The 27,627-nt window shown below is 45.2% G+C and overlaps 1 protein-coding gene across 2 annotated transcripts in view; it reads left to right on the top strand.

Moving 5' to 3' along the window:
- PTGFRN (prostaglandin F2 receptor inhibitor) overlaps positions 1-26,889 on the top strand; it is a 74,163-nt gene extending 47,274 nt beyond the window's left edge. Inside the window, exons 5-9 of one of the 2 annotated variants that reach the window (XM_081307623.1) lie at positions 5,197-5,622; positions 9,934-10,353; positions 17,722-17,829; positions 21,538-21,843; positions 23,357-26,889. In XM_081307623.1, the coding sequence (XP_081163749.1) occupies positions 5,197-5,622; positions 9,934-10,353; positions 17,722-17,829; positions 21,538-21,843; positions 23,357-23,523 (1,427 nt within the window). In that variant the 3' untranslated portion in view covers positions 23,524-26,889. The remainder of the gene's footprint in view (positions 1-5,196; positions 5,623-9,933; positions 10,354-17,721; positions 17,830-21,537; positions 21,844-23,356) is intronic. The other variant, XM_081307624.1, reaches the window with a different exon arrangement.
- The last annotated feature ends 738 nt before the right edge of the window (positions 26,890-27,627 follow it).

Here is a 27,627-nt window from a genome sequence, read left to right as displayed (position 1 = left end):
CTCACACACACACTTTTTTTTTAATCTGCAAGAGCAGAAAACATATCCCAGACATCGTATCATTTTACTGTTAAATACCTCAGCATGCATCTTAACTGATCAGCATTTTTAAAACATAACCACCATGGCGTTCTGTGCTGATTTCTTGATGAGATCAAACAGAATGTGGCAGTAATCAGTGGTGAAATGCTTGTGCCCAGAATGAGCATTTTTATGCAAAATATTAAAATCAGTTCAATTCGGCAAGTATGTTAATACCTTTGATGTACAAGGCACGGCACGCATTGCACGTGCAGATGAATAACATGGGTTGTCCCTGGAAAGAGTCCTACGGAAGGTTCGTGAGACGCCCATACGAATGACTGAAGTTCAAGGCAGTGTTGAAGTAAACTCCTTGGAGAGTGGGGAGCCTGGCAGGTGGCAGGATCTGTGTGAACACTCGCTGAATAAGAAGTAGAGGTGTGATGTGCCGAACTAGTTCAAAGGAGGCACCCTGTTAGGGAGGAGGGGCTGCACAGAGAGGCTTATGCAGAGGGGCCTTGGGAAAGGCACAGTCTTGGCAAGCCGATTTTGAAACTGTAAAACAGCATGAAAGGGCGGTCTCTGCACATGCACCAGAACAATAAAAGAAATAAGACGCCACCCGTACTCCTGGCATTCTGACATGGTGGGTAGAACCCTGTGTTCTGTAGCAGTGTTGGCCTAAAGTTACCGGCAAGGCTGGTAGATAGTTCAAACAGAACTGCACCTCGTTAAGTTCACCAGCTGTAAGTCACTCATTTCCATCTTTGCGTTGAAGCTGAGGCCTTCTGGGGAGGACAATGAGGAGGCCGGCCGCTGAAGTCAGTGATATTTTTCTGGGTTGCCACGCTGAGGTTGCTCCAAGCAGATGCATAGGTTCTGCCACTCCCCCATGCTCTCATTTTCTGTATTTGGGTTTGTGGGATTTCAACAGATCCATTTCAGGGCAGAGGATGGAACTGAATGGGAGAATCCATTCAGTCATTGCTTCAGCAATGGGATCAGTGGGAAGGCAGAAGAAAAACCGGAAGCTTTCGACTCACGGGGTACACTGAGAGGCGCTGTCAGAATGGAGTTGCAAAGGTGGTAGGTACCCCGCGGCTTGGGTTCACAGGTTCACGTGGAGAAGGGCCTAGAGTGCCAGGCCAGGACAGAGTCCTTGACCCTGTGGGTGAGAGGAGAAACCCAGGAGGGACGGGGCAGGCGTGTCGGCCTGGAGGTGATGCTGGGAGGCTATTAATAGTCTGGGCTGGAGGCAGTGAGGGCCCAGATCGGGGTGTCCATGGTGAACCTTTGTAAAATGCTACCAGGCATCAGGCATGGGAATGGGAGCAGTGGAAGAGACCAAGGAGGCAGAGTGTGTAAGACGTAGGAACCCTCGAAGCCGAGAGGTGGAAGGGAAGAGGGAGAGTTGGAGATGGCACATATTTCAAGCTGGGGGGAGCAGGAGCCTGAGGAGGGGAATGTCTCAGAGAGAACCGTCGTTGGAAGGAGCTGGCTGTGCTTGTCTGGAGTGCGGTTTTCACTGGGTGTTTGTGTATGGGCAGAGGAGGATGAGGAGGGCGGTGGATTAGGTTGTGAATGTGCTGCACTTGAGACGCCATGGAGACGGCTGGCGGGATGCCTGGGACTGAGCTACGAGCCAGTGTGTGTGGGTCTGGAGCTAAGGAAGAGTCGGGGCCAGAGCAGGGGGCCAGCTGGGTTCTCATACGTGGGTGAGTGAGCCTTGGGGAAGGAGGGTGGAGGCGGAGGAGGAGACGAAGAGGAGAGAGCAGCCCTGGTGGAGCTTGTCCATGTGTTCCTGTTGTGACCACTAATAGCTCAATCATGTCACTTCTTCTCTACCATCTTTTTTTTAATTGATATATTAAAGTTGTGTATGTTTGTGGTATACAGAATGGTCGTGTCGATATATATTTCTGTCGTGGAATAGCTAAGTTAACCTAATTAACATACCTATTACCCGACATGCCTTTTTTTTGTGGTAAAAACATTGACAGTCTATTCCCTCAGCAGTTTACAAGTACCTACATCCAGTCCTTTGTCAACTGTCGTCAGTACGTTGTACAATTGACCACCTGGATAGTTGCTCCTATTTAACAGAAATTTTGTATCCTTTGACCAACATCCACCCTTCCTGACCCCAGCCTCTGGTTACCATTTTGTTCTTTGCTTCTATGAATTTGACCATTTTCTAGGTTCCACAGAACAGTGAGATCATGCTGTCTTTGTCTTTCTGTGCCCAGCTTGTACCACTTAATGTGGTGCCTTCCCGATTTGTCCATGTTGTTGTGAATAAGAGATTTCCTGCTTTTCTATGGCTGAATAGTATTCTGATGTGTGCATGTGTACCACCTTGACTTTATCTACTCATCCACTGACGGACACCTTGGGTGATTCCCCCTCTTGGCCCTTGTGAATAGAGCCTCAGTGAACACCTTCGGTCTTTCGTCATAATTTTAGCAGCCTTCAAAAAGGTGTCACTTTGGAAGAATATGCCCAGGGCTGTAAGTCCACCATGAAAAAAAATGGAAGGGCTTATTATTAAAGAGTGTATTATCTACTAGGGGACAGAAGAGAAGCCCCCAGGCAGCATTGAGGCGTTTTAAACTCATGGGTCGTTGAAGCTGAGGCGAGGTCCCCGTGGGAAGCTGTCTTCCGGGTCACGTTCCCCATGAGGACGATTTATCCGTGCCGTTCCTGGCACGGCATTTAGTGTCTCTTCAGATCACAGTGTCGGTCAGTGAAACTCAGAAAACACAGAGTTTAGAAGACAGTAAGTCTGGTTCATCTGAGAGATGAGGGTTTTCTTGGAAGGTGGTAGGAAGCGGGTAAGCCTGGGTCCAAGTCTGCCCGCTTTGCGTTATGTGGGCAAGCTGTTAACTTTTTAAAAGTTTCCTCTTCTCAGATATGAAATGGAAATCATGACTAGCATTTTCATGACTCTTTTAACTCTCAATCCTCATATTCAGATCATGCGGTATGGTTACTGTTGTTATCCCTGTTGGCACAGAGAAGTTAAGTAATCTACCCAAGGCTACGCTCCATCGTATCAGTGGCAGGGCTAGGATTTGAACAGTCTGCACCAGACCCCGACCCTCCCCACCGCTCTGTACTGCCTCGTTGTAGTCAGGTTAATGGGTGACATGCAGGAGGGTCTCCCTTGTGGTACTTGATAGGGACTTGAGGTTCCCTGAGTGGTATCTATGGTTGTCGCAGATGGTTGATGTGGCGGGGCTCCGGGTTGGCCTCGACAGGCCTAAGGGGTGTGGTCTTGCTGTCTGCACAGCCAGTTTGAATCTGCCCTTTTCACAATAGATGAACTGGGTTGACCTGGTCTACCTTCGGGTCTGCATCCAGAACTTAACAGGAGCAGACAGACGTCTGAGACCTTGAAGTGGGTGGGGAGGGGGGGTTCGAGCACTCCTATCCTTGCATGTGACGGTGCACATCCGCAGTCAGTTGTTGCTAGGGAGGCCTGCTGTGTGGCCCCAGGCAGCACCCTCGCCTGTGCAGGAGGAGGCATATAGCTCAGGGTATTTCTCCACAGCCACCGCCTCGCCGTAGGATGTATTCCCATGCCAGGCAGAGGCCAGGGGCCCTGTTGGCCTGGCTTTCTACAGCCGCGTCCATCCTCACTCACAATTAAATGCTTGCAAAGATGACATTTGAGGGAATTAGGATTTTGAGTTCTTTCCATTTCCTGGCCCAGTGAATCACTCTGGGAGAAGTCATGATGTTATAAATTTCATTAGAAGTGTAAATCACAGAAGAACAGTTCCTTGACCTCAGCAGTTTATAATCTGTATGAGTCATAAATAAAAGCAATGTTAAATAAAACCCAACTGATGAAGGCGGGCAAAGGCAGGGTGGGCCAAGGGGAAGTTCTGCTCAGGCAGAATTGTCTTTCTCCCCGAGGTCAGAGGGCTACCGAATAAAAATGATTTTTTTTTTAAAGAAACCTTCGCCTTAAAGCAGCAAACATATATTGAGTGCCTACTGTACACCAGGGTGTATTTGGAGCTTGAGAATGAGACTTTCAAGCAAAGAGGAATCATGGTATGGATAACTGATATGCAAGTATACAGCACGGGGTCACAGAGAAATTGTCACCCCTGAGGACTTGGGACCTGGGTGACAGTGAAGAGTGAATGGAAGTGTGCAGGCATCTGAAACAGGGCACCACAGTGGTGTGAGAACCTTGGTGATCAGGGATTCCACAGGAGGAGGATGGGGAGAAAAGGAGGCTACCAAGGGGTTCCAGAACCAGGTGTGGAGGAGGCTTGGGGTCAACGAGGACAGCAGTGTGGAGGTGCCAAATAGATACATCAAGGCAGCAAACATCAGAGGAAGGAGGGGTTCTTTTTCTATAAGTGAAAACCAGCAGGACCGTGGCAGAGTCAGGGGACATACTAGCAGCACTAGCTTTCCCCCCACCCTCTGTTGGAATCGGAGCAGGGAAGCGGTTGGTCACAGGAGAGCCGGGTCACAGTCAGAAGGTTGCAGGGTTGGCAGAGTTGGAGGGTGAGTTTCGTGTGACGGCAGAAAGAACATCCCGTGAGGAGTTTGAGGGTGGGGGTGTCTATTGACTGAATACAGAGCCAGCAGAAATGTCAGGAGCAGCAAAGAGAAGTCAGGAATATGCAGGGGAATGGCACCCTGAGAGCCTGGAATTCAGGGCATGGCCGAGGATGGCAGGGGCTGAGCCATGGTGGGCCTAGAGTTCTGGAGCTTATCTGGGACAGAGTTTCCGTTTCCCTCTGGTGGGGGCTTTGGAGAGTGGGGGCTTGCACAGCATTCAAGAGACAGTCTTGGTCAAGTGTGGACACTGAGCTTCTTATGAGATCTTTAGGTTTTAACCTCCTGGAGAGGCAGCTGACCCCAGTCCTATTCAAAGGTTAGGGTTCTGATGGAGGACGTTTGACTACTTGGTCTTGGGAGTTTTCTTGGGGAAATATAAGAGGAAGTATTTTGCAAGTTTTGTAAACATACTCTTACAGGCACCTTCTCATCCAGTCACAGACCGGTAGCCAGTAGGGGACACATTCATAGCCAGTAGGGGACACAATTTAATTTTCTTATTCTGAGTACTTGTCTCATTCCTTAATGCTAATTCTTGGTATGTGGCCCTAATTTTTATTTTTTATTTCCCCCCGTGGCCTCTCTCCTGTTCAGAACCAGACTATCAGGTATATCTGAACGCCTCAAAGGTCCCTGGGTTTTCAGATGAGCCCACGGAACTGGAATGCCGGGTAGTGGACTTGAAGAATGCAGAGGCCAACATCCGTTTCACAGTGTCGTGGTACTACAGAATGAATCGGCGCAGTGATGATGTGGTGACCAGCGAGCTGCTGGCCGTCATGGACGGGGACTGGACGCTACGATATGGAGAGAGAAGCAAGCAACGGGCCCAGGACGGAGAGTTTATTTTTTCTAAGGAGCATGCGGACACATTCAATTTCCGGATCCAAAGGACTACAGAGGAAGACAGAGGCAATTATTACTGTGTTGTGTCTGCCTGGACTAAACAGCGGAATAACAGTTGGGCGAAGAGCAAGGACATCTTCTCCAAACCTGTCAACATATTTTGGGTATCAGAAGGTGATTGTCATTTGGTTTATCATTCATTTTTGTTTTGTTTCTGTTCTGTTCAGCCTGCAGATTACACGAGGAATCTGTGCCTGTTCACTGGGGACCCATAATCACCACGTGACCCCTATACCCTCTTTGGACTCACTGCTGCCCCATAGAGGGTCCTGTGCAACTCGCTGTCTTTAACAAAATCTCCTGCTTCCTGATCCTCAAGTCTGAGTGTTCCTTTCCCCTTCTGTCTTCTTCCACTTAGCATTACCAGCTCTGAGGACACTGTTGCCTCTGGGAGCTCTCCTACGGTGGCATTTCTTCCCACACTGCTCAGATCACTGGGCCTAGAGGTGGGGCGGGCACCTCCCTTCTCCTCCCTGCAGCTTCCAGACCATTTTCTCTCGGCCCTGAGAATATCTAGCTTTGTCTCTCACGGCTGTTGCTCCTTGACTCCTGGGTCTTCTGCTCCGTTGTTGGAAATGCTAGCTGCCGTTGCATAGCTGCTCTATTGCTGCTCCTATCTGGAGAACTTCACTACAAATCACCCTTGTAGCTTTAAAGAAAATGCTGAGCATGGTGCCCACCAGAAACCCTGTTTCAGTTGGTGGGAAATAAATGTAATTTGGATGCTGGAATTTGGCTTCTCACGTGTGGCCAGGTTGAGAAGCCTAATGTGGGTAATCCTCTCACCCTTAGCCCCTCGTCCTCTCTCTACGCATCATGTCTCCTATCCTATTGTGGTCCTTCCCCCCTGTATACTCCTTAGACTGGCTCACTTCTGATAACTGAAACCCCTCTAGTCTCAGTCTCAAGCATCCTGTTCTCCTAATGTGTCTTCTGTGTTTCTAGATCTCTCTTGCCGGTACTCCAAAAACAGCCCTTCAACCTACGGGGACCAATGATCTGCTCCTCTTCCTTCTCTTTTCCTTCACTCCTACTGTGTCTTCACTTCCCTCTTAGCTAGCTAGGATGACCGTTGGCTTGGGGGTAGCCCAAAGTCACTTTAGCACTCTCTATCATCTTAGATGTGTCTGGGGTGGTCGGTGGGGATAGGTTATGTGATCACCCGTTGTTACCTGGCCTAAAGTCTCAGTCACATCACTCCCTTGCGTACATCCTGAACTCTCTCTAGGAGTTTCCCTTCTCTAGGTCTGCCTTATGCTCTAACCATATGACAGCCCAGTTCAAGGCCAACTCTCTGCTGCTTGCCGGCCTATGTCTGTGGAGTTTAGTGTGTGTAGAGAAAAACATTCAAACAATGCTGACTGGCCTGCCTTTAAATCTGGGATCACTTAGGTCAAGTGGGTCCTCAACACTGCCTGGGAATCATTCTGCATTTCCTTAATCTGTTTACTTCCCCACTCTCTTAAATGATTATTGCATTCCACCTTTTCTCCCTGCTCACTTCCTTCTCCACCTCTCTATCAGCTACTGGTTTTGTTTCCTCTTTCTCTTAAAAAAAAAAAATTAAATCAAGAATTCCCCCATGCTCTACCCTAGCACCTGAGCCTATGATATTCAGCCTTACACTCTCTTATGACTTTAATATTTCTCTCTTCTCTGGACTTCTCTATTGGCCTGAAAACATGCTGTCAGATCTCCTTCAAGGTGGTGGGGGAGCTAAACTAATCCCGATCCCTCTTCTTCCTCCATCTTTCTGTTCCCTACAACCCATGCCTGCCTGTTACTCTCTTTCCTTCTATAGCCATGCACAGCATCAGATTTTTCTATTTGGGAGGTTTCCAATTTCACTCCTCCCATTCTCTTTGGTGTCTATTCTAATCAGGCTTTTCCCTCTATTGCACTTACAAGATTACCAGGGATCCACATATTGCAAAATCTACCTGTCAGTTATGTTGCTGAAGTTGGCAGGATTTAACACAGGTGATTGCTCCTCCAACCTTCCTGAATGCTTCCTCAGCCTTCTTTGCTGGCGTCTATTCCTTTTTCTAATCCCCAAACATTATGCAACTTCAGGACACTGTCCTCAGACTTTTATTTAATGTGCCCCCTTGATAGTCTCTTTTCATCTCATGAATTCTAATACTTAGACACCAGTGACTTCCAGTTTTACATTCCTACTCTGGAGCTCTTTCCAGAACTGCAGATTCAATATTTCTTTTAAATCTTTTTTTTTTTTTTTGTAGTTGTAGATGGACAGAATGCCTTTATTTTATTTCTTTATTTTTATGTGGTGCTGAGGATTGAACCCAGTGCCTCACACATCCTAGGCAAGCGCTCTACCACTGAGCCACAACCCCAGCCCCTCCAGATTCAATATTATGTTGCCTTCTGTACACCTCTAGTTATCTAATAGGTATCTCAAACCTCTGTTCAAAGCAGAGATCCAGTCTCTGCTGACCCTTTTCTCTCAGCCTTCCCCAGCCTGTTGGAGCTAGCTAGCACCATTGTTCTAATTGTTTCATCCAAAACCTTCATCCTTCACTTCTCCTTATTATTATTATTATTTTTATTTTTTTTTTTTTTGGTGGTGCTGGGTATTGAACCAAGAGCCTTGTGCATGCTGGGCAAGTGCTCTACTGCTGACTGCACCCCCAAACTCCAACTCTTCATTCTCAAAATCGTCTTAGGATCTAACCACTTCTCCAGCTTCACTTGTACGGAGGAGTCGTCCTCTCTTGCTGTGTTCTGTCACCAGCTCCCTAACTGGTCTCCTCACTCGGCCCTTACCCACGCCCTTAAGATGCAAGTCAGACCATGAAGCTCTTGGGCGCTACACCATCACAGGCTCCCGATCGCAGGGCAAAACCCAGAATCCTTTCACTGGCCTTTGGTGCCATGTGCTGTTGCCATTGGCCTCATGTAACTCCCCCATGCCCACAGCACGCCAGCCCCTCTGCCCTCCTGTGGCTCCCCACAGCGCCAGCCGGGCTCCCGCCGTATAGCTTCCCACGTGCTCTTCCTCTGCATAGAAAGCTTTTCCTCAGGTGGGTATGAGGCTCGGTCCCTTACCCCCTTCAGGTCCTTATTTCAAGTGTTTCTTTTTCTCTGCATGTGCTGGCTGACACACATAACCCACATGCAAAAAAAAAAAACCCTCTTTTCTTCTCTGTTTTTTCTCCTTAAATCATTACCCTCTAACTGTACCATATATTTTACTTATTCATTTTGTTTGTCTCCTTCCTCCAGTATAGAGGGAAGGATTTCTGTATGTTTATGCACTGTTGTCTTCCCGGTGCCTGGCATGTGGGAGACTGAATGAGCAAACAGACAGGACAATCAAGAAAGAGTGTGGGCTGGCGTTGTAGCTCAGTGGTAAAGCACTTGCCTAGCGTGTGTGAAGCACTGGGTTCGATCCTCAGCATCACATAAGAACAAATAAATAAAAATAAAGGTATTAAGAAAGAGTGTGGGTGACTCAACAGGATCTCAGAAATCAGTGATTCTGGAGAGACAATGTAACATTCATATTCTGCTAATAGGTTTTGAGGAACAAGTATTCCAAAGAACCCAACCTAAAACTCTAAGAACCAGACAGATTATAGGATTAATAATTGTGTTAAAGGATAAAAAGAATGGGTCTAATTCATTTATTCACCCATTCAGCAAATATTTAAGTACCTTCCAAGTGCCTGATGCTGTGCCATTATAATAGATGAATTCTAATGTGTATATGCGTAGGGATTATTGTTTTGACACAGAAGCAGAGAGAACACACTTAAACCTAACATTAGTGTAGCCATAGACACTGGATCAGACTGTTAAAATAGCACCTCTGAAATTAAAGTGTAAACCAGGTGGAAGTGATTAGGTCTACAAGTGCTTATGCTCCTGTCATTTAGTAATCTATCTGGTCTGTAGTGTTAGTATTATAGGGATAAACAGAGAAGCCATTTTCCTGCTGTCCTCCTCCACCAGGCTAGCTCAGCTAGGGGGCGCTTCTCTGTGCTCAGCAGATGCTCAGGGGAGGAGAAGTGAATGGTGTAGCCAGGAGTCTGGCCAGGATGTCTAGTCCTCCCCAGCTCACTAAGAGTGAATTCCATTGTGCATCTTAGGGTCACTTTAGCTCCCCGGCTTTTCTCTCTTGGTGAACATCTTAAGGACTTGAAGTTCCTCCAAACCAAATTCTCACCATCCATTACCTGTACAGTTCCACCCATTCAGTCATTTCAAACTGCTGCTTCCACTGTGCTGGTTTTCAGCCTGGTCACGGTTACACGTGATTTTCTTTCTGAGTTTTCTAATTTTCATAAGTGCCTTTGTGTGGTAGTTTGCAAATAAATTCCCATTTCCTTGATGTTTTGCTTTTAGATGCATATCCATTTTAACTGATCCTGTTGGAAATCACCTTCTGGTGCTTCATTCCAGATTCCGTGCTCGTGGTGAAGGCAAGGCAGCCAAAGCCCTTCTTTGCTGCCGGGAATACATTTGAGATGACTTGCAAGGTGTCGGCCAAGAATATTAAGTCTCCACGCTATTCTGTACTCATCACAGCTGAGAAGCCTGTTGGGGACCTCTCGAGTCCCAACGAAACCAAGTACATCATCTCCCTGGATCAGGATTCTGTAGTAAAGCTGGAGAATTGGACAGATGCATCGCGGGTGGATGGAGTTGTGTTAGAGAAAGTGCAAGAGGATGAATTTCGATATCGAATGTACCAAACTCAGGTCTCAGATGCAGGGCTGTACCGCTGCATGGTGACAGCCTGGTCTCCTGTTGGGGGCAGCCTATGGCGAGAAGCAGCAACCAGTCTCTCCAATCCTATTGAGATAGACTTCCAAACCTCAGGTGAGCAGGGAATTCTGTGGAATCAAAGATTGAACTAGAAGAGGATTTTGATCAAATGTCCTTTTTTTTTTTTTAACCAGCTTTATTGAAATAGAATTCATATACTGTACAATTTACCAATTTAAAGTTCATAACTCAGTGGCCTTTCATGTGTTCACAGGATTGTATAGCCATCACCACAATCAATTTTAAAATGTTTTCATGACATTCAAAAGAAACCCTGACCCTTAACCAATATCCTCCAATTCTGCCTCTCTTTTCCCATGTCACGTCCTCTAGTAACCACTAATCTACTTTCTGTCTCTATAGATTTGCCTATTCTGGACGTCTCAAATAGTGGAATATATTATGTGACCTTCATGTCTCTGAGCATTTTTCTAGGATCATATATATTGTTGCATGTATCAGTACTTTATATATATATACTAGGACACTTTTCCACAGAGCTATATCCCCAGCCCTTTTATCTTTTTTTACTTTGAGACAGGATTTTGCTAAGTTGCTTAGGGCCTTACTAAGTTGCTGTGGCTAGCCTCAAACTTACAATCCTCCTGTCTCAGTCTCCCGAGCCACTGGGATTACAGGTGTGCACCACTGTGCCCAGTTCAGTACTTACTTCATTTTTCTTTTTTTTTTAATTTTAATTGTTGGTTGTTCAAAACATTACATAGTTCTTGACATATCATATTTCACATTTTGATTCAAGTGGGTTATGAACTCCCATTTTTACCCTGTATACAGATTGCAGAATCACATCAGTTACACTTCCATTGATTTACATATTGCCATACTAGAGTCTGTTGTATTCTGCTGCCTTTCCTATCCTCTACTATCCCCCCTCCCCTCCCCTCCCCTCCCCTCTTCTCTCTCTACCCCCTCTACTGTAATTCATTTCTCCCCCTTGTATTATTTTTCCCTTTCCCCTCACTTCCTCTTGTATGTAATTTTGTATAACCATGAGGGTCTCCTTCCATTTCCATGCAATTTCCCTTCCCTCTCGCTTTCCCTCCCACCTCTCATCCCTGTTTAATGTTAATCTTCTTCTCATGCTCTTCGTCCCTACTCTGTTCTTAGTTACTCTCCTTACTTCATTTTTCTGACTGAATATTGCATTGTATGGACATGTCACCTTTGTTTATCCTTTCATCACCTGATGGATGACATTTGGCTGTTTCCAGTTCCTTATTATTATAAGCAGTGCTGCTATAAATTTTCACTTTTTTTGCAAATGTGTATTTTTATTTCTGTTCCCATTAAAAAACAAAAACCAAACAAATAATTATAATAATAATAATAAAGCTAGCTATTTGATATTCTTTGGGAAACATGGTGGGGTATAAAAAAGAGGAGGGGATTGAGCCTGTAGAGATGTTAAGTGACATGCTGAAAGTGGAAGATCCAGATCCGGGACCCTAGTCTTCACCAGTTGCATGGCTTCTGTGCTTAAGACCCTCTTGGAATGAAGGTTGTGACTTCTTTTCTCAGTCCAACTAATCAGAGCAGTGTTTCCATATGATTCTGCATCTTATTCCTCACCTTGCTTTTAGATTGGAGAAAAGATTTCCTACAATTAGTCAAATCATCAGAACTGCTGTGGTCTGGATGAATGTATCTGCCCAACTCGTTTTGTTAAGAACAATTGTTAATTGTATTTATCTGTGGGAAAGCTAATTCAGACAAGAACATTTTCACATCTATTCTGAAGTCATTTTGTCTTTGGTAACTGGAATACTGTTATGCAGTAAGGTAGAAGGATCCTCTTTTTTGATAGCATAGATATAGGTGCCCATTTTAAAAGGGAGATTTTTCTTTCCCATCTAAGTAATTCACGAAGATCCTCTGACAGATCTATGTGTGAGTTTCAGCAGGAAGGTGATTTAAAAGTTTTAAATCCCAGTTTTATTTAGAGTATCAATGTGAAGGATTATCATTTGTGAGTTTTAGACTGAACATTTTTATTAACTCTGCTCTGGGTTCCAGTTAGAAATTTCTGTCTGTGTAAATTCATGTTCATCTATAAAAATTCAGGCATTTAAGTGAATCACCATAACAAATCCAAGATGTTTGTTGAATTAAATTATTTGCATTTACTTTACAGGTAAGGTACACTCCCATAAATCATGTTATCTATATTGTATTATTTTAACCTTTTATGGTGTTAGAGAAATAATCTTCTAGCATCTCTTAACTTTTAAATTAATAAAACATAAATATTGATTTAAACTCTGAGGTTTGTAAGGAATAGCTAAGACACAAGCCTCTCTTATTGTGTATTTGCTTGTTTGTTTACAGTACCCACTTTATAAGATGAAATTCACATACTGTAAAAGTCACCCATTTAAAGTATACAGTCCAATAGTTTTAATATATTTAGTGTTGTATAACCTCTCTAATTTCAGAAAATTTTCATCACTCCAAAGGAAACCCCATTCCCATTAGTAGTCTGGCCCAACCCCCACATTCCCTTTCACTTGGAAACCCCAGATCTACTTTCTGTCTCTATAGATTGGCTTCTTGTGGATATTTCCTCTGAGTCAAATCATTTAGATTGTTTTGACTTCTTAGCTACTATGAATAATGCTGCCGTCAACATTATTATTTGAAAATAATGCCTCCCGATCTGTGGGTTGTCATTACTTTCTTATTGGTGTCCCTTGAAACACTGAAGCTTTCAATGTTGATGAAGTCCAGTGTATCTGTATTTTTGTTGTTGCTGCTTGTGTTTTTTGGTGTCAGACCTAAGAAACTGTTGCCTAATTCAAGATCATGAAGACGTATGCATGTTTCCTTCTATGAATTTTTTAGTTTTAGCTCTCACATTTACAACTGTAATCTGTTGTGAGTTAATTTTTGTATGTGGTGTGAGGATTGGGTTCATCTTATTCTTTTTGCATGGAGATATCCACTCGTCCTACCATCATTTATTGGATAATCTGTTTTTTCCTTTGTCAAAAGTCATTTAATCAAAAACATAAGTGATATTTCTAGACTTTTACTTCTGTTCCAGTGATCTTGTATTTCTGTCCTTAAACCAGTGACATCTTATTTGATTATTGTAGCTTCGTAGTTAGTTTTGCAATCAAGAAATGTGAGTGTTCCAGCTGTTCTTTTTCAAAATTGTTTTGGCTACTCGGAATCCTTTGCATTTCCCTGTGACTTTTAGGATCAATCTATTAATTTCAATAAAAATATGGATTGTGTAGAACAATTAGGAGAGCATTGCCATTTAATAATATTGCCTTCCAATTCATTAATGTGAAATGTCTTTCCATTTAGTTAGGTCATCTTTAATTTCTTTTGGTGGTATTTTGTTTTCAGTGAACAAGTCTTGAACTTCTTTTGTTAAATTCATCCTTAATTTGTAATTTGTTTTTTAAGCTCTTGGAAATGGAACCACTTTCTTAATTTACTTTCCAGTTTGGACATTGCAATTATGAGCTATACAACTGATTTTTGTGCATTGATCAAGTATCCTGCAACCTTGCTCAACTTGTTAATTAGTTCCAATAGTTTTTTATTCCTTACAATTAATTTTTTTCTTTACAATTTTTAAAATAGGAGATCATGTTATTTGAGAATAGAGATAATTTTACATCTTCCTTTCTGAGGTGAATACCTTCTATTTCTTGTTTGCTTGATTTCCTTGGCTAGAGCCTCCAGTACCATGTTGAATAGAAATAGCCCAAATGGACATCCTCATCTTGCTCCTAATCCTAGGGGAAAAGCATTTAGTGTTTCACTATTAGGCGTCATGTTATATCTGGGTTGTGGGGGTGCTTTTTGGCAGGGGAGGGTACTTGGGATTGAATTTAGGGGCTCTTGACCACTGAGCCACATTCCCAACCCTATTTTGTATTTTATTTAGAGACAGGGTCTCACTGGGTTGCTTAGTGCCTCACATTGCTGAGGCTGGCTTTGAACTCATGATCCTCCTGCCTCAGTCTCCCAAGCCACCGGGATTACAGGCGTGTGCCACCACACCCAATTAAATCTGGGTTTTTCATAGATGCCCATTATCAGGTTGAGAAAGTTTTCTTCCATTTCAATTTTTTGAGTGTTTTTTTTTTTAATCATGAAAAGGGTATTGGGTATTGTCAAATGCTTTTTCTGTGTCTGTTGAGATGGTCGTGTTATGTTTGTCCTTTATTTGTATATGTTTTGTTATCTGTAGGAGTCAATTCCATCATGTTTGACATTTGTTATTTGATCTTTCTTATAAACTGTTATGTGGAAGAGGGAAGACATAACATCTTCTGTATGTATTTCTGGGTGAGGAATGGATATTGAATCTATTTCTCAGTTTTTTAAAAACTAAATATAACAGATAAATTCACTGTGCTTCCAGGTTGAATAGACTGCCTGAGGTTTCTATTTTTAATCTGTGGAGTTGTCATAGCCAGTTCACATTTTAATTAGAAGAGGCTGCCATCAAATTCAGTACCCAGCACAACAATGTAGCCCTAAGTAGCCCCCAGCAAACATTGATTTGAAACCGGAGCCTTTGCTTCCCAAAAATCTGCAGTACTCCCTAAGACCTACAACAAAGAGTGCTTCCAGTGTCCATCTTCCTGGCCCGCTGGCAGGGCCCTGGCCTCTTTATGATTGAGACCTGTTTCTCAAGGGGGCCCTTCTAAGTCATGACTTTTGCTGACTCAAGTGTCAAGGGGGAAATAAGATTTAAATGTGAGGCTTTAGGCATTGGCCTTTGAAAAGAATATTAGTGGGTGTTTTTTCTCTTTAACATGGAAAATTTGAAAATAGAGTAAAAGAACAGAAAGAAGGAATCCTGTCCTGCTACCAGAAACTAATTTGTGTTGTTTATCCTCCTAGAATTTTTCCCTTGAGTGTTTTCTTTATGACTCTGAGATCAGGCTGCATATATAATTTTATGACCTGCTTTCTTTCCCCTTTAATGTTAGAAGATAAGCATTTTTTCCCATTGCAATAAATTCTAGGTAAACACTAACTTTAATGAGTATATATAGTAGGATTTGCTTAACCATGACCCTTTTGATGGACATGCAGATGATGGGCAATTTTTTTGCTTTCACAAAAACATTGCCATTAAGCCTTTTTCTAGGGCTGGGGGTTAGAATATGGCTTGCATGCATGTTTGTATTTAAAAAGCTAAGTGGTTTCCGTACTCTCTGCAGACCAGGAATCAAGGGACCCCTAGTGACTCTGGTTGTTCACTTAAATTCTCTGGGCCAGTCTGTCATCTGTGAAGTTGACCAGACAAATCCCCTCACAAAAACAGCATTACCACAGAAATTGACCATAATGAAAATATTTCTAAGCCCGGGATAATGACCCATATTAACAGTGAGCTGTTGACTTCATTAGAATGAAATCGACTCCTGTGCCCCCTTCGCCACAATGAAGGCCTTCTTCCCCATCCCTGTCTGCATTGTGAGCCGCCGCACAAACCCGCTCTGGATTCCCACAGCCACGTCCAATGGGGAAAATGAGAACTGTAACTTGTGACCTGGAAGACATTTGGGGTTTTCTTTGGAAATATAAAGAAAAAGTGACATTTGTCCAAACTTCATGAGTCTTTTTTTTTTTTTTTTTTTTTTTTTTTGCTATTTCAAATTAAATAGAAACATAAATCCATTATGGGTATTTCTTAGCATTTTTTTTTTATTGTGTGTTCTCTTAAAAGGGGACGAATACTTTTAACAAAGCCCTGATTGTGGTCCCATTTGTTACCGTGAAATTCTTATTGGAGAGAACAATGTAATAGCCGTTGTTCACCATGGCCACGACTACCCTGCACTCGCAGATGGCCACCTGTGGCATAGAGCACCCCAGTCATCACCGCAGAGCTGGCTCAGTGCGGCCAGCCCAGGCCTGCCCCTCCTCACTGCAGGGGCTGAGAGCTGAGCAGCAGAGGACTTGATGTCCAGAAGAGGGCCGGGTCCTTGTCCTCTGGCTTTCATCGTTCCCCCCCCTCTGCTGGGCCGTCGTGTTCTCTGTCCCGGCTGCTCTCTGACTAATTGGAACTCAGTGGTTCCCATCCAGGGCTGCCTAAACCCCGCTAGTGTTCCATATTTTATAACCATCCTTTACCTTTCTCCCAGGAAAACACAAAACTATTTATATAACTTAGTGTGAGGAAAGGATTCTAATGAATTTGTCTTAGTAGTTATCAAGTTGAAATGAGAATATAACATGGCAATTAGTTGCCTCATTAGATGGTGTGACCTTTTGCATGTGCACACTCACACACACTCTCTCTCCCTCTCTCACACACACACTCTTTTTCTCCCCATGGTCATTTCTTCTGGATGTTTTGTTGTTGTTGTTGTTGTTGTTGTTGTTTTAATATACTTTCGGGTATTCTTTCCTTTCTGCTAATCTGAACAAGAAAATAGTAAACATCTGTGTTCTTTTAACGTGTTTTGGAATCCACATCTAGGGCCATCTATCACTATTTCTCAGGAAATCTTAGAGGAATCCCATAGCACCGATGTTCTGGAACCTTCTTTCAAGTCTGCCTGTTCCTGGGTTCTAGGAGCTGTGATGATAAGATTAACATTGACTTCTTGGGATCAGCTTGGCTTAAAATTGTGAAATGCTGTCACCTAAGAGGGATTCATAGATAGGTTTAAAAGTAATCATCATGCCTACAGTGTTCTCAGGGAGGTATGGGAGACAAATCCTGCCCGAGTCCAGGGCTTTCTGTTTATTTGTTTCTTACTAGACTTTATTTTTTTAGAGAAGCATTGGGTTCACAGCAAACTTGAGCAGAAAGAAGAGTCCCCATGTGCACCCTGCCTTCCTGACTTGGATAGTCTTTTGAAGGACTATCCAGGCTGCCTCAATTTCCCCTGGCAGCCCGGAGCCCTACTTCAGTACTTTACATTGTTGGCATGTCTGAATCCTTACTGGATTTCAGCTTTATAACAGCAGGGCCCCTGTCCCCAGCACTCAGCACAATGCAGTGAGGTCTCTCATACTCTTAGGACCAAAAAGCATTTGTGGTTCAGTCCCTGTCCCTCTGCTCTCCAAACCATCCTGGCCTAGAGTGAATCACCATGAACCAGAAATAACCCAATCTGTACCAGGATGAGAGGTGGGGATGACCTTCAAATGAGATTTTATCAGAAAACAGGTAAAGGGAAAAGCCAGAAGAAAAAGTAGCTCTTTAGAAAGAGTTGTATTTTGGCTTCATCTTTAGACAGGATTCATTTGGACATGCCTAATGCACACGTTGCTTTGTATAGAAGAAAGGCACTCTTAAAACACTTTTTTTTGTGAGTTTTCAGACCAGTTCCCAGGAAAGGGAACCACATTTAGATGCCACCAAGAATGGAATTTGAAAAAGTATGAAAGAAAATAATAGGGGCTGACCTTACTTTCTTCCAGGTCCCATATTTAATGCCTCGGTGCATTCGGACACTCCATCAGTCATCCGGGGAGATCTGATCAAATTATTCTGCATCATCACTGTTGAAGGAGCAGTGCTGGATCCAGGTACCTCCCACCAACCTTTCCCCTTCCCCTTTCCCAGGTTGCCTTTTGAAAATTATTTTTCATATCAATCCCACTGCGATACACAGATGTGGGGGGACTGGGGATTAGACTGACTATTTATCCCCACTGCCTGCTTGGTACTGGTTTGGTTGATTGGATGCCTGTGTCTGTTGGGTGATTTGGAAACATGTTCAGACATCTGAACCTGAGTTGTGAGGGCAGGCAGTGGGTCCCCTCCAGGCTTGGTTAGACTGCTGTGAAACATACTTGCAGAGTTTATTCCTTCTCTTTTTTTTCATTCATTTATTCATTCACATATTACTGAGCTCCTTCAATACATAAATGATGCTGGAGATGTTGAGAATAGAGGAATAGACAAAATATTCAAAGTCTGTCTCCTTGGAACTTGCAACCTTGTTAAGGACAGAGGCAAAATGACAGCTATTAATGCTATGAAGAAATATAAAAGAATAAGAGAATAGTAGCAAGTGACCAGGCAGTGCTATTATAGAATTTTTAGGAAATTTTTATAATACTTTTCTGCACAGAAATTATTAGCATTGCCAACAGGATGCTTAACAGCTGTGGGACCCATTCATTTCACGCCTTTTATCCTTGGCCCCACTCTTGCTTCTGGATCCTTAGGGCCTGAAAGAACCTTAAATGCAGGGTATCTCTGTTGCTGAGCATGGTTGTAGCTACCTCTGCCTTTTCCCAAAGACTTCGTGAAGAAGCATCTTACTAAGGGCTGCCCTTATCTCCTCTACCCACTTTGACCCTGGACATCAATTGTCGTTCCCCCTCCCATCACAAGCAGAGCCCTGGTTTGGGGCAGATTTGTACCTTGAGAAGTCCAAATTATGCAGGGTGCTCACATTTCTGTGTGGAGACAGCTGGAAATGTGGTTCTGGGGGGAACAAGAATCAGGTTTCTTTCTGTATGAAGGGGATATGCTAATGCAAAGGGAGTGAAGCCAGAGTGAGCACCCTGGGCTGGGCACCGGGCCCTTCTGGCATCTAGGAGCAGAGGTTTGGGTGGCCACCACCATCCAGGTGGATGTCTGGCTCCTGCAGGACCTCAGGTTGAAGGTTCAGGTGGCAACTAGTTCAGGATTTTCTGTAAATGACCCAGTAAGAAGTATTTTTGGCTCTGTAGGCCAGATGGTCTCTGCAGCAGCTCCTCAACTCTGCCGCCATAGCAGGAAGGCGGCTGTAGATGAGAATGTAAACAAATGGGCATGGCTGTGTTCCAGTGGAACTGTATTTAAAAACAGGTGTGGACTGGATTTGACCTGAAGGCTGTAGTTTACTGATTGATGTCAACACTGGCTCTCTTAGGAAAGCTGAATATGGATGAGCTTTAGAGGTAGGAAAAAGATGTCTGTGGGTACTATGAGATTACATTTCTGAGAAAAGGAAACCAATGGATTTGGTCAGCTCTTTTCATGGGGGTAAGAAAGGAGGGGCCTAGGCCTTAAATGAGTAGTCTCGACTTTGCTGAGATGCCATTTTTACCCTTAAAGCTCATTTATAATACACACACACACACACACAAATAATAATAATAATAATAATAATAATAATAATAATAATAATAATTCTTTAAATGTTCTTTGTTGGTAAATGAAAGGGGTCACCAGTTGTAGATTTAATATAAAAATCTTTTCCTCCAGTGTAATTGCAAAAGCTATATGTATCTGATATCTCGCAGGTCCCAATTTTTCAGAACTTTGCACTCTTGGACTATGTAGGTGGAGGATTCTGAATAATTAAACACAAGTTGTAATGTAGTATTTTTTCATGCATCCTATGGCCTGCAAGGGAATTCCTGTTGGGAAAGGATGGTTGCAGAAGTGGGCTGAGAGCCAAGGCACTCCTGTGCCGAGGTGGGGAGGGGGCAGCAGAGCGCAGCCCTTCTGGAATGGTGTCTCAGCTCAGGCCCTCCCAGAAGCAAAGCTGAGACAGGCCTGCCGTGATTCATTGAGGGAGCGCTCTTGGGAGAATACTGCCAGAAGGGAGGGGATCCAGGTAGAATAAATAGGGAAGAATGCAGTGGAGATGTGAATTCAGAACAAGTCTACCCCCACGGGTGCTCTTGTGAGTGACCAGAGTATTGCCACCTGGAGCCAAGGGACTGGGCTTTTAGAATCCTGCAGTGGTCAGCTGTTGTCTGGTACACGTGCTCAGCATCTAACACCTATGGAAGCAAGAGCTCAGGGCACCAGCAGCATCTGTACAGATCACATGGCTAGTGAGTGCGGGTGCCCAGATTCTAGCTCAGGTAGCCCACCCTGCAAAATGCAATGAGCAATCAGGAGCTAGAGTCTGGGCACAAGCAGCGGGAACACGGCTGTCCTTCTGCTGCTGCTGCTATCCACCCAGCACATGGAGGTGACAGCGGCATGGAGTTAAAGTTTCCACTGAGTTGTGAGCTTGACCCGGTTGCCTGCTGGGCCCCTGACGCTGTGAGGGTAGGAGGCAGCTCATGGTACCCACTCAACCCCTGCAGAACTGGTATTGTTGAATAGAGACAACTTCACACTCTGGGAACAAAATGTTATCATCAAGTACTACAGTGGCTCCTTGGGGACAAAAAAGGAGATATTGTGTTTTCAGAGGGAATCAGAAAGGAATTATCATTTGGATGATTTTGTAGAAATTCTGGCTTTTAGTTTGATTTACAGTCCTTTTAAATGTGTCATCATCTGAACATCACTTATTTGCTTTATACTATGCTTTTTGAAGTTATTAGTGTACTTTTACTAAATGAACGAATGTTACATTTTGTTCAGCAAAAACTACCCTCTTTAACATTTATATAAACGTCTTGTCAAGTGGATTTAAGATGGAATGATATTTGTAGCTTATGGTCCTTACTTGGCTGCTGGATGACCTCAGAACTCACCCAACTGATATTAGTTGATTTCAGTCAAGAGGAAGAGGTGAGGGGTTTTAGGACAGGTGCTTGGTTTTCACATTCTCTGACAATTATCACTGTGCCAACGTCTTCTTTCTCTTATGCCTGTATTAATTTATTGGAGGCTGTTAGAGCCTTAATTTTGCAGAGTACTCTACAATCCAGCAGCATTACTCCCTGGGACTGCTAAACTGTGTTCAATTTTCTCAGCTTGACATCTTTTTCCTCTTGTTTTGAACTTAAGTACTTCTACAAAGAGGAAGAAGGAAAAAAAAAAAACACAGTGAACAATAAAATCTAAACAGTTTACAACTCTAAATTCTGTGCAATTCATTTTGTGTACATTTTGTTCTTTATGGCTTTAGTGTCTTTTCACTCTTGTATTCTTCTGCCTGAAGTGCCAAAGACCCTGCTTTCTTTAAGAGTCAGAGTGTGATGTCACTGCATACCAGCTTCATGTCCTTTACTGTCTCTGGGAAGCACTTTGACTCGTCTTCCTGGGATTCCTTGGGATTCCTTAGGCTGGGTGGCAACAGCAGGATGGGTAAGAGGCTGGACCCTGGGGCTGGATTCCCTGGGTTGAGCTGCACATGCTGCTCCCTCTGACTGTGTGACCTTGAACAAGGTGGTCTCTGTATAGAGGGCAAATACAATGGTACCTTTATCACAGGGCTGCTGTGAGGCTGTGTGGAGCAGAGCAGGCCTGTGATAAGCATTATATACGTGGTGGCTACTTGCATTAGTTCTGCTCACTGCACTGATCCCAGGGTTTTTTGGCTTGGTGATCCACAGATGACATGGCCTTTGACGTGTCCTGGTTTGCTGTACACTCCTTTGGCTTGGACAAGGCTCCTGTCCTCCTGTCCTCCCTGGATCGGAAGGGGATTGTGACCACCGCCCGAAGGGACTGGAAGAGTGACCTCAGCCTGGAGCGCGTGAGTGTGCTGGAATTCTTACTGCAAGTACATGGCTCTGAGGACCAGGACTTTGGCAACTACTATTGTTCCGTGACTCCATGGGTGAAGTCACCAACAGGTTCCTGGCAGAGAGAGGCAGAGATCCACTCCAAGCCCATCTTTATAACTGTGAAGATGGATGGTAAGAGTGACACACAGACCTTTCTCTCTGTGTTTGGGGAATGTCCTCTCTCTGTTCCATGCCACAGCTGACAGAATCCAGGCTTCCAGGGTTTGAGGAATGTGCCGTAACGTGTCCAGCCTGCTTTCTCTCTAGGCCTGGCCTGGGCCTACCGCCAGAAAGCACAGGCAGCCCTTGCCAGTTCCCAGCTTCGCTGCCCCTTGCTGGTGGCACCAGCAGGAAATGGTTTTCAAGATTCATTGGAAAGATTTTCGAGGCTTTGCCATAAATTCTGTGGAAACTACTAAGCCCTGAGGTTGGCATGGATTCTGCGGGGCAGCAGCAGAGAGCGGCATTGAGAGGGAAGGTCCCGGTCTCCAGGTGAAGCCGTAGATGGGGTGCCCGTGCTGCCCTCCTTGCCCTCCCATTGCTGTGCTTCTTGGAAAAGGGAAGCCCCCCCCCCCCCCCCCCCCCCGGTATCACAGGTACACGGTGACTTCACAGAGCCCAGAGGAAGGAGGGCGATTCCCAGCCTCCCCACCCCAGAGTCAACCTACCCCACGGTCAGACCTCCATCCCCCGAGCATGCCAGGGCAGTTGTTCCCAAGAAGTATGTTTCCCCTGCAAAAAGCTTCTGAAAGTAAATGTCAAAAGGAATAACACTGTGGAGAGAGTTAAAGTTCGAGTGCCTCCACGGACCAGGAGAAGCCTTGGGAGTGTCTCCCTAGTGAGATTTCTGTTTGGGGAGATGGACCTGGGAACTCCAGCTCTTCCAAAATCGTTAGCCTTCCCGATCCTTTTCCTCACTTGTAATCTCTCATGAGGCTGTTGTGAAAACCAAACCACACCAAAGGTAAGGCACTTAGTCCAGTCGTGGTATCCATTCACGGCATCTAGCAAGGAGGAGAGTTGGGGCTTCCGGGATGCAATCTCAGCCGTGCATATCTAAAATCTCAGCTTGTGCATATCTAAAACTTCTGTCATCTATACCATATTTGCATCCTAGATATTCCTCGCTTGAAGTAACTCCACATGAAAAACCCAGATTTACCAAACAAGGAGGGGAGTGATTATTCACTTTGCTAGATAATTTACTATAGTGTTACTTAAAATAGCTCCCTTAGTACACTTCAGTTATTTGATGCATGGAATTGATTTATGCACAGTTTTTTTTTTTTTAAGGACGCATCTGCTGCTGAACGTGCGTTGCCCTTATACTGACTTTTAAAAATCAATCTCCTGCCAAAACCCCCAAAAGCCAGCTGACATTCAGAAGCATTGAATGGAATCTTTTTTTTTTTTTTTTCCTATAGCACAATCCCCTCCCCCAGAACTGGGTGTGGGGAGAGATTTGTGCATTTTTTCCAACTAACGTGGTTGAGCTGCTCCTGTGTGAGCACCGAGCTGGGTGCTGGATTTATGACATCTGATCCCGCAGGGAAAGCCTGCTGAGTGGGGCAGACAGGGTGGCAGTGGTCCCCAGGGGCCTCCCTGGCAGCACTAACGGCTTCCCCCTTTGATCTCTCCCTGCCAGTGCTGAACGCCTTCAAGTATCCTCTGCTGATCGGCGTGGGTCTGTCCACAGTCATCGGGCTCCTGTCCTGCCTCATCGGGTACTGCAGCTCCCACTGGTGTTGCAAGAAGGAGGTGCAGGAGACGCGGCGGGAGCGCCGCCGGCTCATGTCGATGGAGATGGACTAGACAGCCGGACTGGGAGTGACAGAGGGACAGTGGGGGTGAGAAGAGGACAGTGAGATTTTTAAAACCAAGTGTGTTACACTAAAACCAGTCCTCTCTAATCTCAGGTGGGACTTGGCGCTCGCTCTCTCTCCTGCATGTCAAGTTCTGAGCGCGGACCTGTCTACCAGCACACGGCTCTCCTTCCCACGGCACTTTCTGATATATAACAATTGAGTGTGTGTTTTCCCAACTGCAGTTTTTTAACGGTTAACCTTTGTCTAATTTTTTTTCTCCTACTGGCTTATCGATCCTCCGACTTGTGTGTGTCGACCGCTTTTGTGGCGAGGGGCTGCGGTGAGGAAGGGGTGATGGCATTCAGAGTTCTTTACCTTGGGCGAGAATGTGCCTGCCACCTGGGCGCCCAGGGTCCTCGGTGGGGGCTCCATGAGGACAGCTGCTGTGACCCTCGACCCCAGCCTAGAGATGACACAGGCCTGTGCCCACGGCTGATCTGTGGCTTTTCCTACTCTAACCCATGCCCGATTTTCCAGGGCATAGACTACATTTGAAATCTAAACTTGGAGTATGTCACTTCTCATTGAGCCCAAATGCATTTTTTTTCTTTTTTTTTTTTTTTTCCTTCTCTGCCCCTCTTCCATTTCTTTTGTATTTGCTTTCTGTGAGCGTGCTGAAATGGCAGCCCTGGAATCTGAATTTGGCTTTCCACCGAGCACCTTATCTTGCCACCTTAGCCTTAAGAATGAATATGAAGAAAAATACACAGCCACCTCTGTCCAGGGCAGTCAGAAAGTCTGCGAGGAAGAGAAGGTTGGGGACAAGGAGAGGGACAGACGCTTTTGCCAATAGCTGTGAGGCCTCTGTGCCTCGAGGGATCCTAGGAAGTTCGATTCACACGGCCCGAGCCAGGAGGGCCAGGGCGCCAGGGCTGTGCTGGGCCGTGGAAGCCCCTCCATCCCCCGCTTCTGCCCTTCCTGAGAGGCAAAGGCGTTGGCCACCAGGGGGCCTACAGGGACCCACAGATATGCCATGTCCTTCACACCCCACTTGGGCTCCTTCACATGAAGGCAAATTGCTGCTTGAAGACTGACTGACTGCAAGGAATCTGCAATTGCCCAGAGGAGCCGTGCGTTTTCCATGACCTTTACAGTCCTTCAGGACTTTTTAAGATCCCCTGCAGGGGGTCAGTGAGAAAGGGTATACTTTGTGGTATGTTTGCTTTCCTATTAGGAACACAGAAGAAACCCGGCAATTTACTGTCATGTAAACAGCCTATAAAGTAGGATTGAGAGCAGTCGCTTTGCCTGACTGCTTCCATCAGGAGTAGGACAGCCGACAGAAAGAGATCTTCCGGGTCCCTGACTTCTTCATTAATAGTGCACCCCTCTGAGCCTTGGCTCCCTGAAGTGTCTGGCCCCCTGCACGGCACTGGCCTTCCAGAAGCTTCCAGTGGGGTTTTCTGAGGCTCACTGGTGACTCATGCCCTAATTGCAATCCTCTGTGCTTTTATCCTGGCTCTGAAGGATCTAACACTGCTCTGTCTTCCAAAGGGGGAAAAAAAAAAGATTCGTTTGTTTTGAGCAATAAAGTAATACAAAATGATGGCCATTCATGTGCAGCTCTTTGTCACTGTGGGCCGGGTGACTGAGCTCCTCCCAGCTCACCAGCTCTCCTTCCCCTCTCTTTTGCTCTTGATTGGTTCTGAAGTGCTTGCTTATCACCAAGTTGCCCCCGGAAGCAGATTTCCACCCAGTTTTTGCTTTTTGTTCTGTGCACCACGGGGACCGCCCCTATGACACGCGCTGTAGGTCATGTCATGGTTGCAGCACGGCTGTCCCAGGCCTGGACCCCATGGTGGGAAGACAGGGAGCAGGTACGCCCCACCCAAATGGGAGAGATAGAGGAATAAGAAGAAGCCTTGGTGGCACTAGATTCGGGTATCTTCTCAATGTCATTTCCCAACTGTGCTATTTCGGAGAAGGAGGGACACGGGTGATTGTACAAGCAGGAATTAAGGGAGAACAACTATAAACTGGTGCTATAGTAGTAACAGCCAGTGCCCCGGGGCCCTTGCAGTTACCCTAGGAAGATTCACTGTTGCAGCGACGGCTCTTCTTAGTGGGAGATGGGACACTTAGCTTTGGACAAGACCAGGTGGCCCCCAGGTGTGTGTAAAACCAGGGACCAGGTCACACCAGGCACTTAGTGGTAATAAAAGGGACGTGTGGTCACAGATCATACCTTTCCCTTTCAAACCGATGTCAAGGTTCAAGGCTGAGTCGTGAAGGCACTGGCCTTCCCCCTTCCGCCATGTCCATTGGGCCAGCCTAACCACAAGTCACCTGGGGGCTGGGCGAGAAATCCCAGGACATGGCTGGTGCCCTCCAGGGATGTAAACTTGCCTGGGATGTGTGTCCTTTTCAAAGTGGGAGATACACTCTGGTACCAAATAGGACTCCCATGTCACAAAGTGCTCTTCTGGGAGAGGCTCCCGCCAGCGGCGCTGTATGAGCAAAGAAGGACCTGGCCAGGCCTCCCGCGGATGAAATTGCACTTCTTAAAGCAACTTTAGAGAAGGTTGGGTTTTTTTTTTTTTTTTCCTAATCACAAAAATATTCCCCCAAAGAGCCTGAGCGATGTTCAGATAGAAGCCTCAAAATTGCTTTTAAATTGTTTACTTTATGATGTTTACAGACACGTCTCACTTTTTTAAAAAGAGAAAAACGCAAAACTCTGGCTTCCTAAACAACTTTTCAGATTTTTTTCATGGGACGGTGGAACTCTGACTCACCAGCTGGATTAAATCTTAATTTAGAAATGTATTTATGTGTGTGTGTATGTGTGTGTGTGTGTGTGTGTGTGTGTGTGTGTGTGTGTCCCCTCCTAGCCACGTGGCTCCCTCCTGCCCAGACCTCTGTCTCTTTCCCTGGGGGCTCTTGCCTCCTGCTTTGCAGACTGCCTGCAGCCATGATATTGTCACTGACATCTGTGAGCCAAAGACTGAGCCTTTTTTGGCAGGAACAATAAGCAATACTACACAACTTGCTACTTTCAGAAAACTTTTTTTTAGCTTCACCGATGACAACAGAGGAAGATGGGAACTGGGATTTGGGTAAGTTCTCCTCCGCTGTTTGACCAAATTCTCAGTGATAAGTACATGTGCAGATCACTAGGAGAACAAGGTGGACTGACTTTCCTTTTTTAGTGTGGCACATAAGGATCTGCAGAATTTTCAGTAGAAAAAAGAAAGGGTCTTGTGTATTTTTGTCCATATCCAATGTTATATGAACTAATTGTATTGTTTTATACTGTGACCACAAATATTATGCAATGCACCATTTGTTTTTTATTTCATTAAAGGAAGTTTAATTTAAATTGAAGTTGTGTGAGGAACTTGATGTTAGCCTCTGTTATCTGTCTGTGGCTGAATCCCAGTTGCAACCTTAGCACTTTGTGATCTCCTTGAACCCTACAAAGCATTATGGATTTTCACAAACTAGAAGGAAAGAACTGGATCTCATAGGGTCCGTGTTGAGGTTCCCGCCAATCAGAATGTTAAGGGCAAGGATCCTGTTACTTAGGGAAGGTCTCTTGGTCTTCTGGTGAATTCTCATGACCTTATAGGCCTCCTTTTAGGAAAGAGAAGTTAGATATTGTTCCTCTCTGCAGATGAGGAAACAAACACCAAAGCTCTGTGACCGGAGTGCAATGGTTTTTCTGAGTCACGATGCAGTCTGCAGCCAAACAGGGCCATAAGGTACTGACCTCTGCAGTGTACAAACAGTCCTCTTCCCCAGACCGCTGGCTTCAGCAGACCTGGGCAGGAGCCGGTGCTGAGAGCTCCACTTCCAGGCAGGCCATACTGGGCTGGCCACCACGCTGGGCTGGCCTCGCCTACCGACTCTCTTGTTGGCCTCTCTTGTGTTCCCTGTGTCTTTTGTGTCCTGCTCTGGGACCACCTCGTGCTGTGAGTTATTCAAGGGCTGGGTGTGTGTCCTAGTCACTCACTGCCCCATGACTGGCCTTGTTCCAGTCCTGGAAGAGGTACTCGGACTTCATAAACGCACAGTTCAATGGTCTGCTGTCGAGAATGACCTGTCATTACCC

This window comes from Spermophilus citellus (genome assembly GCF_964194105.1).
Source record: "Spermophilus citellus genome assembly, chromosome: 9".
NCBI classification, from domain to species: domain Eukaryota; kingdom Metazoa; phylum Chordata; class Mammalia; order Rodentia; family Sciuridae; genus Spermophilus; species Spermophilus citellus.
The sequence above is the reverse complement of the archived record's forward strand: the minus strand, read 5'-3'. Positions and strand labels throughout refer to the sequence as shown.